General features: G+C 48.3%; 1 protein-coding gene across 1 annotated transcript in view; it reads left to right on the top strand.

Moving 5' to 3' along the window:
• Positions 1-10,615, top strand: part of LOC119163836 (uncharacterized) — a 151,444-nt gene extending 140,829 nt beyond the window's left edge. The window contains exons 3-4 of the mRNA XM_075873663.1: positions 6,530-6,772; positions 8,410-10,615. Of these exons, the coding sequence (XP_075729778.1) occupies positions 6,530-6,772; positions 8,410-8,535 (369 nt within the window). The 3' untranslated portion in view covers positions 8,536-10,615. The remainder of the gene's footprint in view (positions 1-6,529; positions 6,773-8,409) is intronic.
• The last annotated feature ends 1,546 nt before the right edge of the window (positions 10,616-12,161 follow it).

The raw sequence follows: 12,161 nt of genomic DNA, 5'->3' as shown, positions 1-12,161 counted from the left end.
TGTACGGCCCGACGTCGGCCGGGGCGTTGACGTTTCCCGAGGCCGCGTTCTGGCAATCGTTCGAGGCCAAGGTCTGTACATGTCTGCGTCTCCTCCGTTCTGACCTACAGCTCTTGACTGGTGTGCGGTATACATACTTACCGCGTCTAATCGTGCTCCCCTGCGGGCTGTTTCTTGTCACTAAGAAGCATTCTAATCGTAATCTTTACTTTAGCTGATCTAAAGTAGCCATGGAGGCGAGGGCCACGGAATATTTACCCTGATGCACACATGGACTACAAGGTGCTCTATTTTCTGATGCGGCGTACCTACTCTTTGCGCAAATATTTTTAGACAACATACGAAACATGGACGGGCGCAATTCGTCTGTTTTCTAAAAAAAATTGCAGGTTATCATGGAGTACCGATTGGCTCTAACTCAAATTAAGATGCAGCGCCATTAAGCTTCGGCTTCTGGACAGCGATACAAAGAGACCACCGGAGAAAAATGAACATATGGCTAGATTTAAACAAAGCGTTGCTTTTGTTATGCATCATCCCAAGAACTATCGTGGTGACATCTGTGACGTCGCTGCGTTGACGTTTCTTTAGTGAACTAGAGTTGTACGATCTGTCGCAGAGGCGTAAGTTTTCCATTGGACGTAAGAAGGGTGAGAGATAGAAGTCGGAATGCGTAGCATGTGTATACCGTTGAGCAAACTTTGGAAGATTGAGCATGGTTCATGCGAGTGTCACCTACTTTTTGTGTGAAACAAAATTCGGCTGTTAATTTAGAGCTGCTGTAAGGTGTGCGGCGCGAGGGAGGGTTCGGAGCACATACTTTACCGACCAACTTCCGCTTACATACACCGCACGTATGTGTGACTACGCATAGCAGATGTCGCAATCACTCATCTCGGATGGTTTTTGCTTTACACCGGTGGGTCAACTCCGAAATCTGTGACGTCGTGTGCGGTGTCCTCTTTTCCATCGCTGCTTGAGCAGAACAGTTCGGGAGGTTAGCTTGGCGACAGATTAGCAGCGCTTATATACGTTGCATGGAGGCGAACGAGTCATCTTCGGCCGCTCAAATATATCAATTTATCAATCTTGTCTTCTCCGTTGAAGCCTCTCTATTCATCGCACTGCGGAAGTAGAACCCGCCGTAACATTCCTGGCGCATCGCGGCATCGTCCCTGTCAAAGAGAAAGCAACCCCCGCGTTGACGTTTCGTTTCGGGACTTTTCTTTCGGGACACTTAGCTGCTGCCAAACGACAGAGAGATGTAACAGCCCATGTAACAATGCACGCTCGGCATCCACGGGCGGCCAAACATCTAGAAGCCGTCGGCTTGCCGCTCCTAAACGCGGGGGCCTCCCTTCACGCCCTCGTGCGCATGCTGCTTTCTCTTTCTTGCCGTCATCGCGGTCTTCCTCACTTGACGTTCAGCAGACACGTCGCCTTCCACAAGCACGTGGTGAGGGAGGGGATGGTGACGGCGTACTGCGACGGCGGAAGACAGGGCGTCGAGAGAGAAGCCTCGGCTTCCGCCCTCGAAGAAGTTTTTTAGGAGGCCGACCTCGCATTCCCGAGGCGGGCCCCCCCTTCTTTCAACCCGAAACTCAGCTGGCTTGGCTGCTGGTGCCACTGCGTGCGGCGGCGGGAAGCCTTTGAACGTTCCTCACTCTCTCGAGGGAGCGGCGATGTTGTGGCGGTGTGGTGGCGGTCTTTGTAGCTCCAGATAAGCAGTTGCAGTAGGGTGAAGAAGGGCGTTGGGGGGAACCCTGTATTCCGTTCGTTCTTGTTAAGCGGTACACGAGTCGCGCATAAGAAAGACCCGCCTTTGTCCAAGCTCGTCGTCTCTGCTCCCCCCCCCCCCTCTGCGCGACTATATGCCATCACTTTGGACCCAAGAAAGGGGCTCGCCGCCGCCCTTACAGCTCGCCGATTCGAGCGAGCTCGCCGACTGCGCGCAAAAAGAGCACGTCTATCGCTTTTATTTGCGATCGGACAGCCGGAGACTCGGCAGTCGTCCCGGTCTTGTCGATTTGGTCGGTCTGGCTCGGGATCATTCGCTCTCTCTTTCTCCGTTTGAAAAGGGTATCATTTCTTCCGCGTCGTCGTCATCTGCCATCGCCTTTCGGCGCTTTCCCCGACAGACGCCAGTCTCCTTTTTTTTTCTCGCGATGCAAAGACTTATAGCATTTCTTCTCGGGTGTTCGCGCCCTGTAGGGTGCGATGACGTGCCCCGCGTGACCTAGATGATTGTACAGAAAGGGGGAGCCGCTTCTTTTTTCGCCTCGTGGCAAACCGAGGGAGGTTGGTGATGATGACCGGGGCTCCCGTGCATTACGCCAATAAAGGTGGTACATTGTGTTCGCGCTTCTGAAGAAGTGTTACATCAAAGGCACGCGCGAGAATTGTGTAACGGAACAATAAGGATCCTTTTTTTACTCCTGTCTGGGTGTCAACAGCTTCCCCGTATTGTCAATGCTGCAGGGAGTGGCGCTGGCGTCCTCCATTTCGCGGACGTCGCTGTTTGGTTTCAATTGTGCTACGATAAGGGAGCTAATTGAACATTGTGATATATTTCCGATTGACGGGAGCTGCTGGGCAAAGGAGACCATTCAGATCGTACGGAAGCCGTCGCATGGTCAGGCTGGCGTAACAGAAATGCTAACCGCGTTCCATATTGTCGGCATGTGCGGACTCGGTTGCCTTACTTTAATATCCCGTTCTTGGCATTCATATCCTTGCAATGCACGATCACATCACATCGTGTTTATTATTTCCGGTTGCCTTTATCAGAGATAGATAGATAGATAGATAGATAGATAGATAGATAGATAGATAGATAGATAGATAGATAGATAGATAGATAGATAGATAGATAGATAGACAGATAGATAGATAGATAGATCCATCTCTCGCCTTCTATCGCCCGTCTTTCCCTTCCAGTAGTACAGAGCTTACCATTTAACCAGGGCCGTACCGAGAAATGTTTTTGGGGAGGGGGTGGCACCTCCATTATTTTGGGAAGGGCACCCCCTAAATATATATATATATATATATATATATATATATATATATATATATATAGCGTTGCGGCGATGGCATAGTGGTTAGAGCATCCGCCTCGCATGCAAGAGGTCCGTGGTTCAAATCCCGGTACCGCGCAGTTCCCAACCGGATTAAAAAAAAAAAAAATCCGCGTGTTGATGGAACTGCATTAAGAGGCCTGGGGTGCGGCCTCACCGGCAAACACCGCCGAGAACGCACTCCCTCACCAGAGAAGGATTGGCCACCCTGGTGCAGTATCTGGCCACTACCTCCCACATGCTTACGTCAAATAACTCACGGCCCTCAGTCCCCAGCAGCTGCGAAGCAACTGACCATGGCGGCGGTCAGATCTGCAACGCAGCAGAGGGTGCTAAGAATCTCTGGATCCGGACAGGCCGCCATTGGAACCTGAACTTGGCAACGTTTAATGCTAGAACCTTATCTAGTGAGGGAAGTCTAGCTGTACTGTTCGAGGAGCTAGAGGGTGTTAAATGGGATATAATAGGGCTCAGTGAGGTTAGGAGGACAGATGAGGCCTATACGGTGCTACAGAATGGGCACGTCCTTTGCTACAGGGGCTTGGCAGACAGAAGAGAACTGGGAGTGGGGTTCCTAATTCACAGAAACATAGCTGGCAACATAGAGGAATACTATAGCATTAATGAAAGGGTGGTAGGTATCGTAATTAAACTGAATAAAAGATACAAGATGAAGGTAGTACAGGCTTACGCGCCTACATCCAGCCATGATGACGCTTCAGTTGAAAGCTTCTATGAAGACGTGGAATCGGCAATGAGTAAGGTAAAAACACAGTATACTATAGTGATGGGCGACTTTAATGCAAAGGTAGGGAAGAAGCAGGCTGGAGACCAGGCAGTAGGAGATTATGGCATCGGTACTAGAAACGCCAGAGGAGAGCTACTAGTAGAATTCGCAGAACGCAATAATTTACGGATTTTGAATACCTTCTACCGAAAACGAGAAAACCGCAAGTGGACATGGAGGAGCCCTAATGGCGAAAATAAGAACGAAATAGACTTTATAATGAGTGCACAACCTGGAATCGTGCAGGATGTGGAAGTGATTGGCAAGGTACGATGCAGTGACCATAGAATAGTACGGTCTCGAATTCGCCTAGACTTGAAGAAGGAACGACAGAAACTGATACGCAAGAAGCCAATCAATCAGCTAGCACTGAGAGGGAAAGTACAGGAATTCAGAGTGTCGCTGCAGAACAGGTACTTGGCTCTTAGTGAGGAAACGAACCTTAGCGTAGATACAATGAATGATAATCTAACGAGTACCATTACGGAGTGTGCAGTGGAAGTTGGAGGCAGCGTAGTTAGACAAGACACTGGCAAGCTTTCCCAGGAAACGAAGAACCTAATTAAGAAGCGTGAAATCATGAAAGTGTCAAGTACAACAGACAAAATAGAACTGGCAGAGCTTTCGAAGTTGATTAATAGACGTAAGGTATGCGATGTAAGAAGGTATAACATGGAGAGAATTGAACACGCTCTGAAAAACGGAGGAAGTGTCAAAGCATTGAAGAGGAAACTTGGGATAGGCAAAAGTCGGATGTATGCACTAAGGGACAAAGAAGGCAAAATAACTACCAATATGGATAGGATAGTTAAAATAGCAGAGGAGTTTTACAGAGATCTGTACAGTAGCCGTGACAACCACGGCCTTAATACTATAAGAACTAGCAGTAACCCAGATTACACCCCACCAGTAATGATAGAAGAAGTCAGGAAAGCTTTGGAGAGCATGCAAAGGGGCAAAGCTGCTGGTGAGGATCAGGTAACATCCGATCTGCTGAAAGATGGAGGACAGATTGTGTTAGAAAAACTAGCCACCCTGTTTACGAGGTGTCTCCTGACGGGAAGAGTACCAGAGTCTTGGAAGAACGCTAACATCATCTTAATACATAAGAAAGGAGATGACAAGGACTTGAAGAACTACAGGCCGATCAGCTTGCTCTCTGTAGTATACAAGCTATTTACAAAGGTAATTGCTAACAGAGTAAAGAAAACATTAGAATTCAATCAACCAAAGGAACAAGCAGGATTTCGAACAGGCTACTCAACAATTGACCACATTCATACTATCAATCAGGTAATAGAGAAATGCTCAGAGTATAACCAACCCCTATACATAGCCTTCATAGATTACGAGAAAGCGTTTGATTCAGTAGAAATACCAGCCGTCATGCAAACACTGCGGAATCAGGGCGTAGATGAAGTATATATAAACATTCTGGAAGAAATCTACAGGGGATCAACTGCTACCATAGTGCTTCATAAAGAAAGCAACAGAGTACCAATCAAGAAGGGTGTAAGGCAGGGGGACACAATTTCCCCAATGCTATTTACCGCGTGCTTACAGGAGGTTTTCAGAAGCCTAGAATGGGAACAGTTAGGAATAAGAGTCAATGGAGAATACCTTAGTAACCTGCGCTTCGCCGATGACATTGCATTGCTGAGTAACTCGGGGGACGAATTGCAACTCATGATTACGGAGCTAGACAAGGAGAGCAGAAAGGTGGGTCTTAAAATTAATCTGCAGAAAACGAAAGTAATGTACAACAACCTCGGCAAGGAGCAGCGCTTCGAGATAGGTAATAGTGCACTTGAAGTTGTAAAAGACTATGTCTACTTAGGGCAGGTAATAACCGCAGAGCCGAACCACGAGACTGAAGTAACTAGAAGAATAAGAATGGGGTGGAGCACATTTGGCAAGCACTCTCAAATTATGACAGGTAGTTTGCCACTATCCCTCAAGAGGAAGGTATATAACAGCTGTATCTTGCCGGTACTTAGCTACGGAGCAGAAACCTGGAGACTTACAAAGAGGGTTCAGCTTAAATTGAGGACGACGCAGCGAGCAATGGAAAGAAAAATGGTAGGTGTAACCTTAAGAGACAAGAAGAGAGCAGAGTGGATTAGGGAACAAACGGGGGTTAAGGATATCATAGCTGAAATCAAGAAGAAGAAATGGACATGGGCAGGGCATGTAGCGCGTAGACAGGATAACCGCTGGTCATTAAGGGTAACTGATTGGATTCCCAGAGAAGGGAAGCGGGTTAGGGGGAGACAGAAGGTTAGGTGGGCAGATGAGATTAAGAAGTTTGCGGGTATAAATTGGCAGCAGCAAGCACAGGACCGGGTTAACTGGCGGAACATGGGAGAGGCCTTTGTCCTGCAGTGGACGTAGTCAGGCTGATGATGATGATGATGATGACCCCCTAAATGGTCATTTTTCGCTGTCTATGTCATGGTGAACAAAAATTTCGGGGGGGGGGGGGAGAGGCACGAGCTCAGCGTGCCATTTCCTGGCTACGCCCCGGCATGTAACTTCTCGTTATTCCTGACTTCCTCCATTTAAACTCTTCCCCAACGTGCCCTATCCTTTCCGTGCTTTACGTGGTATTAGAGCCACTTTCGGTGGTTTCCACGTGCACACTAAACTTGGTTCCCTTCTGTTGCAGCTGGTGTTCGAAGACGTACTGGCCGAGCCCGACGCGAGCCACGGCTTCGACGGTGCCTGGAAGCTCACCTACCTGGTGTTCTCCACCACGCGCCTGTGGTGCTACCGCCTTCTGGCGGCCCTGCTGGCGCTGCCCTGCGGCCTCACCTGGGGACTCCTCTTCTCCCTGCTCTCGCTCGTGCACGTGTGGCTGCTGACACCCGCGTTGCGCGTACTCGACGTCTTCCTGCACGTCGTGCACAGGGTACGGTATACCCACTTTCCTTCTCGCACACAAACATGCTATGTTGCTTGAAGCGAATATGTCGAATGAATGAATGAATAAACTCTATTTAAAGTCCGGCAGTTTTACTGCGCGAGGTGGGGGAAGAAGGGATTAACTTTTGTCCCTTCCCACTCCCCGTCGATTATGATGGTGGTGCCTCAGGTGACCGCTCGAAGTCCTTGGACCCGGGCGGCATCTTCAGCTTGCCGGACGGTGACGTGGATTTTTAAAATTGTGTTCCTAGAACTCTGTAGCGGTTGTTTCATGCCAGATAAATGCTTAGCTTGAAAGGAAATCACGTTTTAGTGGTCCGCATGCCTTTAGTGCACAATGGCGTTAGCGCTCAATAAAGGGGAACCATGCGCACACTTATGCGCCTAAGCCCACAAAGCAAGCCTGTTACAAGCTGCCACTCAAGCGTCGCCAGCGCGAAGTCGGCGACGGGAATGACAGCAGGTTGGTTCGTTCCGCACGCAAGCAGAGACAGTGAAGAGATCAGAGACGTGAGAAAACAAAACAACTTTACTCTAGTGATATTGCAGCACACGGGATATAATACAACACTTCAATACAACTAACAAAGTACATCAACACTTGATGCAACTAAAAAAATATATACAAAATAATAAATCAGCTTACGCGAGAGAACTATCACAAACTACACAAACTAACAACAATAGAACTACGGAATAGAAAGTTCGAAGATATAAACAGGTGAAGGCATACGTGTGATGACCGGCCGCGTTGCGTCCCCGACGATCGGATGCGAGAAGTCGAAGAGAGTTCTGGCACGACTGCGATGTCGGCGGTGTTGCAACGCTGGTGGCTCCGGGAGGCTAGTGCTTGCAGGTGACTTCGAGCAGGTTGAGCTAACTCGAGGCGAAGTCCCGATGTCTACGTTGCAGACGTTGATATCGTGTCACAACTAGACGAACGGCTAAGTTTAGGTGGCCAGCCGATACAGAGCCACACTAAAAACTTCTAGAAGAGATGCTTGTTGATCTGTTTCTACACCATGTTGGTCAGCGACTAGTCTGCCTAGCAGGGCAAAATCCTGCGCTTAAATCCCCCTCGTGTCTCCTCGCTCTCTTCCTTGGGACAAGATACCTCTACCTGGGTCCAATCATGCGCGTTTAATTGAGGGGAAACTCCGCCCCAAAAATATTTTGACCCCACCCCTTTTTAATAGGGAGAGGGCCCGCAACTAGCGAGAGTGGCAACCTGTCGGGTTGTTGTCATACGGCTTGGCCACCGGAGCGTTTCCCACGCTTTTCTCCGTGGGAACGGTCAACCACTTAGCTCTCAGTCGGGCGTCTTGTAGTCTAATCCTTGTACGGGGTATACCGCGGCCTTCTACGACCTTGCAGACGTCGCCACAGTTACAAAAGGATTAACTGTCGGCGGCGACGTTCTAAGGAGAGCACCCCATTTTGCACTTATCGCTTCCCTTTCATGTGCCGCCGTTTCTCACGGTCAGTCGGGGAGTACGGCGCCCGTTAATTGCCGTGACGCGGTGTCGCCGAAAATAGCCGTCCGTGACAAAGCCATATAATCTCGTTGCTCATTGAAGTTAAGGATCAACACTCATTTCGTGACTCCTTTCTATCCGTGCGCAGGTGTGGGGCGGCCTTGTGCGGACCCTGCTGGACCCGGTGTTCCAGTCGATCGGCAAGGTGGCTGGAGACGTGCGCGTCACCCGAACACAGGTCTACCCCAAGAACGACTTCGCCCACGACCCGTGAGGCGGCGCCACGGGCGCTTTTCCGTGGCTCCCGTCCTCCACGGTCGAGCCAGCGGATCAATCGAGGCGTTGTTGCCGGAACCAACTTTTTTTTTTTAGCTGGGGCCAAGCGGCGGAAGAGAAGCGGTCGGAGATGAAGAAGAATGGCGTGGCGGACCCACTCACCCCCTCGTCGACCCCTTTTTTTTTTGGCAATGGCGACGGGGCGAGAGGACCACCCACCAAGCTTCCATGACCTCCGACCCAGCAACGAACCGTTACCCCACAACCGATTTAGTTTTTTTTTTCCGCTCTCTTTCGCTAATTTGAACTCTGCACTACTGTCAAGCCAACACCCTGATAATAATGAGGCAGTATGTTGAGAAACAAAGCTACAAAAAAAAAAGGCGAACGTCCGGGGGAATTCAGCCCATGCTTAGTTTTTCAGTGTCACCGTGCTGTAAGAGTGCTCGTTTAACCTTGTTCAAGAGGCCTTTGCGACTTGGCGTTGCATCTCGAAACACTGGGAGACACTTGACGTGTTGTGCTGTATGCCAGCTACCCCAAAGTATATTGCACCGACGGCCTCAATGGAACTTAATTTTTTTCTCTCAAGTGTGTCACGTCACCGGCTCTAAAGGCGCAACTTAAAGTCGGATCATGGGGTCGACGTTATCAACGCACCTCAGAGAATAAACGATCGAGCTTTGATGGTGCTTTCGTTTTGTTAAGCGTCACTTTCAAATGGCATAACTACGGAGGTACCGACGCGTGGTTTCTTTTCACGAGATGCTCTCTTCGAGTCCGTGACTGACATTTCTAGCGCATTTCGCCTGCGTGGGCGAGCATTGTGTGCGTAACGTCCCTCGTAAAGAAGACAACACGTTGTATGACATTGTACACTTGCTCACAGGAACATGAAGCTGCCATTTAAAAAAATGCCTTGTTTGTGCCTTATCATATTGCGCATCAACCAAAACGCCACGAGCTGGCCGTGAAGTTTCACATCCGTCTTCAGTGAGCGGTGGAAGGTCATTGCAGAGTTCAAAGCTTGAAGCAAGCAGCTGGATAGCATTAAAGTAGATTGACAAGTAGAGCTAGCTGCTACGAAGGAATATGTGTTCAGGAACAAACTAACGCATGGATAAAAAGTACGCTTGTCTCGACTCTTGTTAAGGACGGTTCTCGATAGTTAGGCTTAGAGAGAGCGCTAAGCCTAAAGTTTCGTTATAATTTTTTTTGCCTATTTAGAGTTCTAGCGACAGACTTTCACCTAGAAGATTGAGTTGGAGCAGTTTCTCAGCAAGAAACTCTTCAAAAAAAGGTGTTTAGCAACTCTAAACTATGCGCAAACGTTTCAAGCCTACAGCTGGCCGTTCGACGCATGTGTGCTCTAGAACTTCGCGACGATCTCGTGGTGCCCGAGACGAGAAATACAAACAAAAATATTTTATATGTCTGTATTCACGCTGTGACAGTATTCTTTTTCGCTTAGCCAAACGTACATGCGTGTGTACGGCTGTGTTTGTGTGTGAAAGTTACTGTATCCTTTTTTTTTTTCGCGTAACGCGCGGTGGAGCCGTGTTTTTTTATTTTTGCATTTCTTGAAGAGAGGAATACGATAGTATTTTATATATGCAGCTTTTCTCACTGAACTCATTGTCATAAGCAAGACGAAAGCAGTTTGTGGCGTGCCACACCGCTTCTCTTGCATGTCATGCGCGTTTCATCGTACGTCTATGATGTGCTTGTTTTTGTTTATTTTTGTATCGCTTCTCGTAACGCCGTTACCGTCACGAGTGCAGGTGGAACTGTTTTTGTTTTTGCACGAACAAAACTTTTTCTTTTGTGCCACCTTTTCTTCAATATCATCGAGGATGCATCTTTTTCCATTGCAATGTGGGTCCACCGATACGAGGCTTCATTCGTGCAGCCAGCTGATTGTAGTAGCATCACAAGTATTTTATACGAGGTTTGGAACAGAGCAGAGAAGTAGCTCTTGGGTGCGAATGTGCCGAAGTTTTGTAACCACGCTTCTTCTTTACTCCCTTTTTTGTGCAAGAAATAAAAAAAGTAATAAAGTATCTTTTATCCATTTTAAATGCCCGAGTCCTCCTTTTGTGCTTCGGGGTGATTGTGTGCGTCACCTGATGTTACAAGGTACTTCAGCTAAGTCATGCCATGCCTTGGAGAAAGAAAAAAAAACTACACAAAAGACGTTCGTATATGTAACGAGAAATGCAACGAACTTAGAAGACCGGGGTATTCGCCAGTTCACCTCCGGTGCTTAGTTAGCAATAATTGATTAGCCAACATTTAAGGTGTTTATCGGAAACCAACACCACCAATCTGCCTTTTTTCCCGGAGCCACGGCACGTTCTCCTAGCGGCGATGTCACGAAATGCTGCAGTAGGGTCCGCGCACGCCTTCATGAATGCAATAACTTCATGAATGCAACAAATTTAGCTTAGTGTAATATTCAAGTGACCTCCGGTGATTAATTACCAATAAATAATTAGCCAACGTTTAACGTATTCATTCGAAACCAACACCACTAATCGGCTTTTTTCTCGGTGCCACGACTCGTCGCCCTAACGGCAACGTCGCGAAACACTGTCTCCGCGCGCCTTTTGATCTCGGAGCCTCTTATTCTATGATTGCACAGCCACAACCGAAGAGGGCAGCATAAAAAAATAATAATAATGCGGATAGAGAAGGCATAGAGCCTTTTAATTACTACAATTAGTGTACAAACAAACACCGTCTCCAATTGTTATCAAGCACCCAGAGAGTCGAGAGGAGGCGCCAACTAACCCACGGCGTGCTTCTTACGCGTGGTGTGAGGGGATCCTCGAATGATGATGACAATAATAACCTAAGGTAAGCATAACGGAAAACGCACGTCAATCTGCGTCGTTGTGGGCGTGAACCTGGTATTGCACCACCTCACCGTGTCGACGCCTCCGACGCAAGACGCCAATGGTCAATTTTCTACATAAAAAAATGCACATGCAGATTATATACGTGTTCTTATGGCGCCCCAGACTTGCACAATAAACGCTTATTAATTGACGATTGCACGTATGAACGCTAAACCTTGAGCATCATCGGTGGGTGCTGCGGATGGGGTCGCCCGTTTTAAGTACCCAGTGCCGTTAAGAATGGACAAACAGACAAATGTACAGACAGACCAAAATTTCTGCATCGAAGGTCCCCAAGAAAGACTATCGTCTTTAAAAAAAGTAAAGGAAATGAACTCACTGAAGCGGTCGACACGCAAGCGCAACCTAGGGGTCAACAAAAAATGGCATTTTTTCCGTCTTGTGAATCGTAATATACAAATCGATAAACGCGCATGAGGGCCCTTAAAGGGGTCCTGCAACGCTTTAGGAGCATGGTCAGAAAACGCTGCCGATCGGGGGTCGAGGCTCCAGAGAACACGCGAGCAAAATATCACAGAGCAGCCGGTGGCCTGTAATTTACAAAGAATTCTCAATGTTTGCTCAAAATCGCTTTGTCTTCTCTCGACAAAGGATGCTTTATATTCTAAAGCTATCGCATCACGGGCCCGAGCATCACGCCATTGGCTGATTTGAACATGGTGCGTTCCGGGAGTTACTGGGGCCGCCGCAAGAGGCCGCGGCGTGT

The sequence above is a fragment of the Rhipicephalus microplus genome, chromosome 9 (genome assembly GCF_043290135.1).
Source record: "Rhipicephalus microplus isolate Deutch F79 chromosome 9, USDA_Rmic, whole genome shotgun sequence".
Taxonomy (NCBI): domain Eukaryota; kingdom Metazoa; phylum Arthropoda; class Arachnida; order Ixodida; family Ixodidae; genus Rhipicephalus; species Rhipicephalus microplus.
Note: the sequence above shows the minus strand (reverse complement) of the source record. Positions and strands in the feature narration are given on the sequence as shown.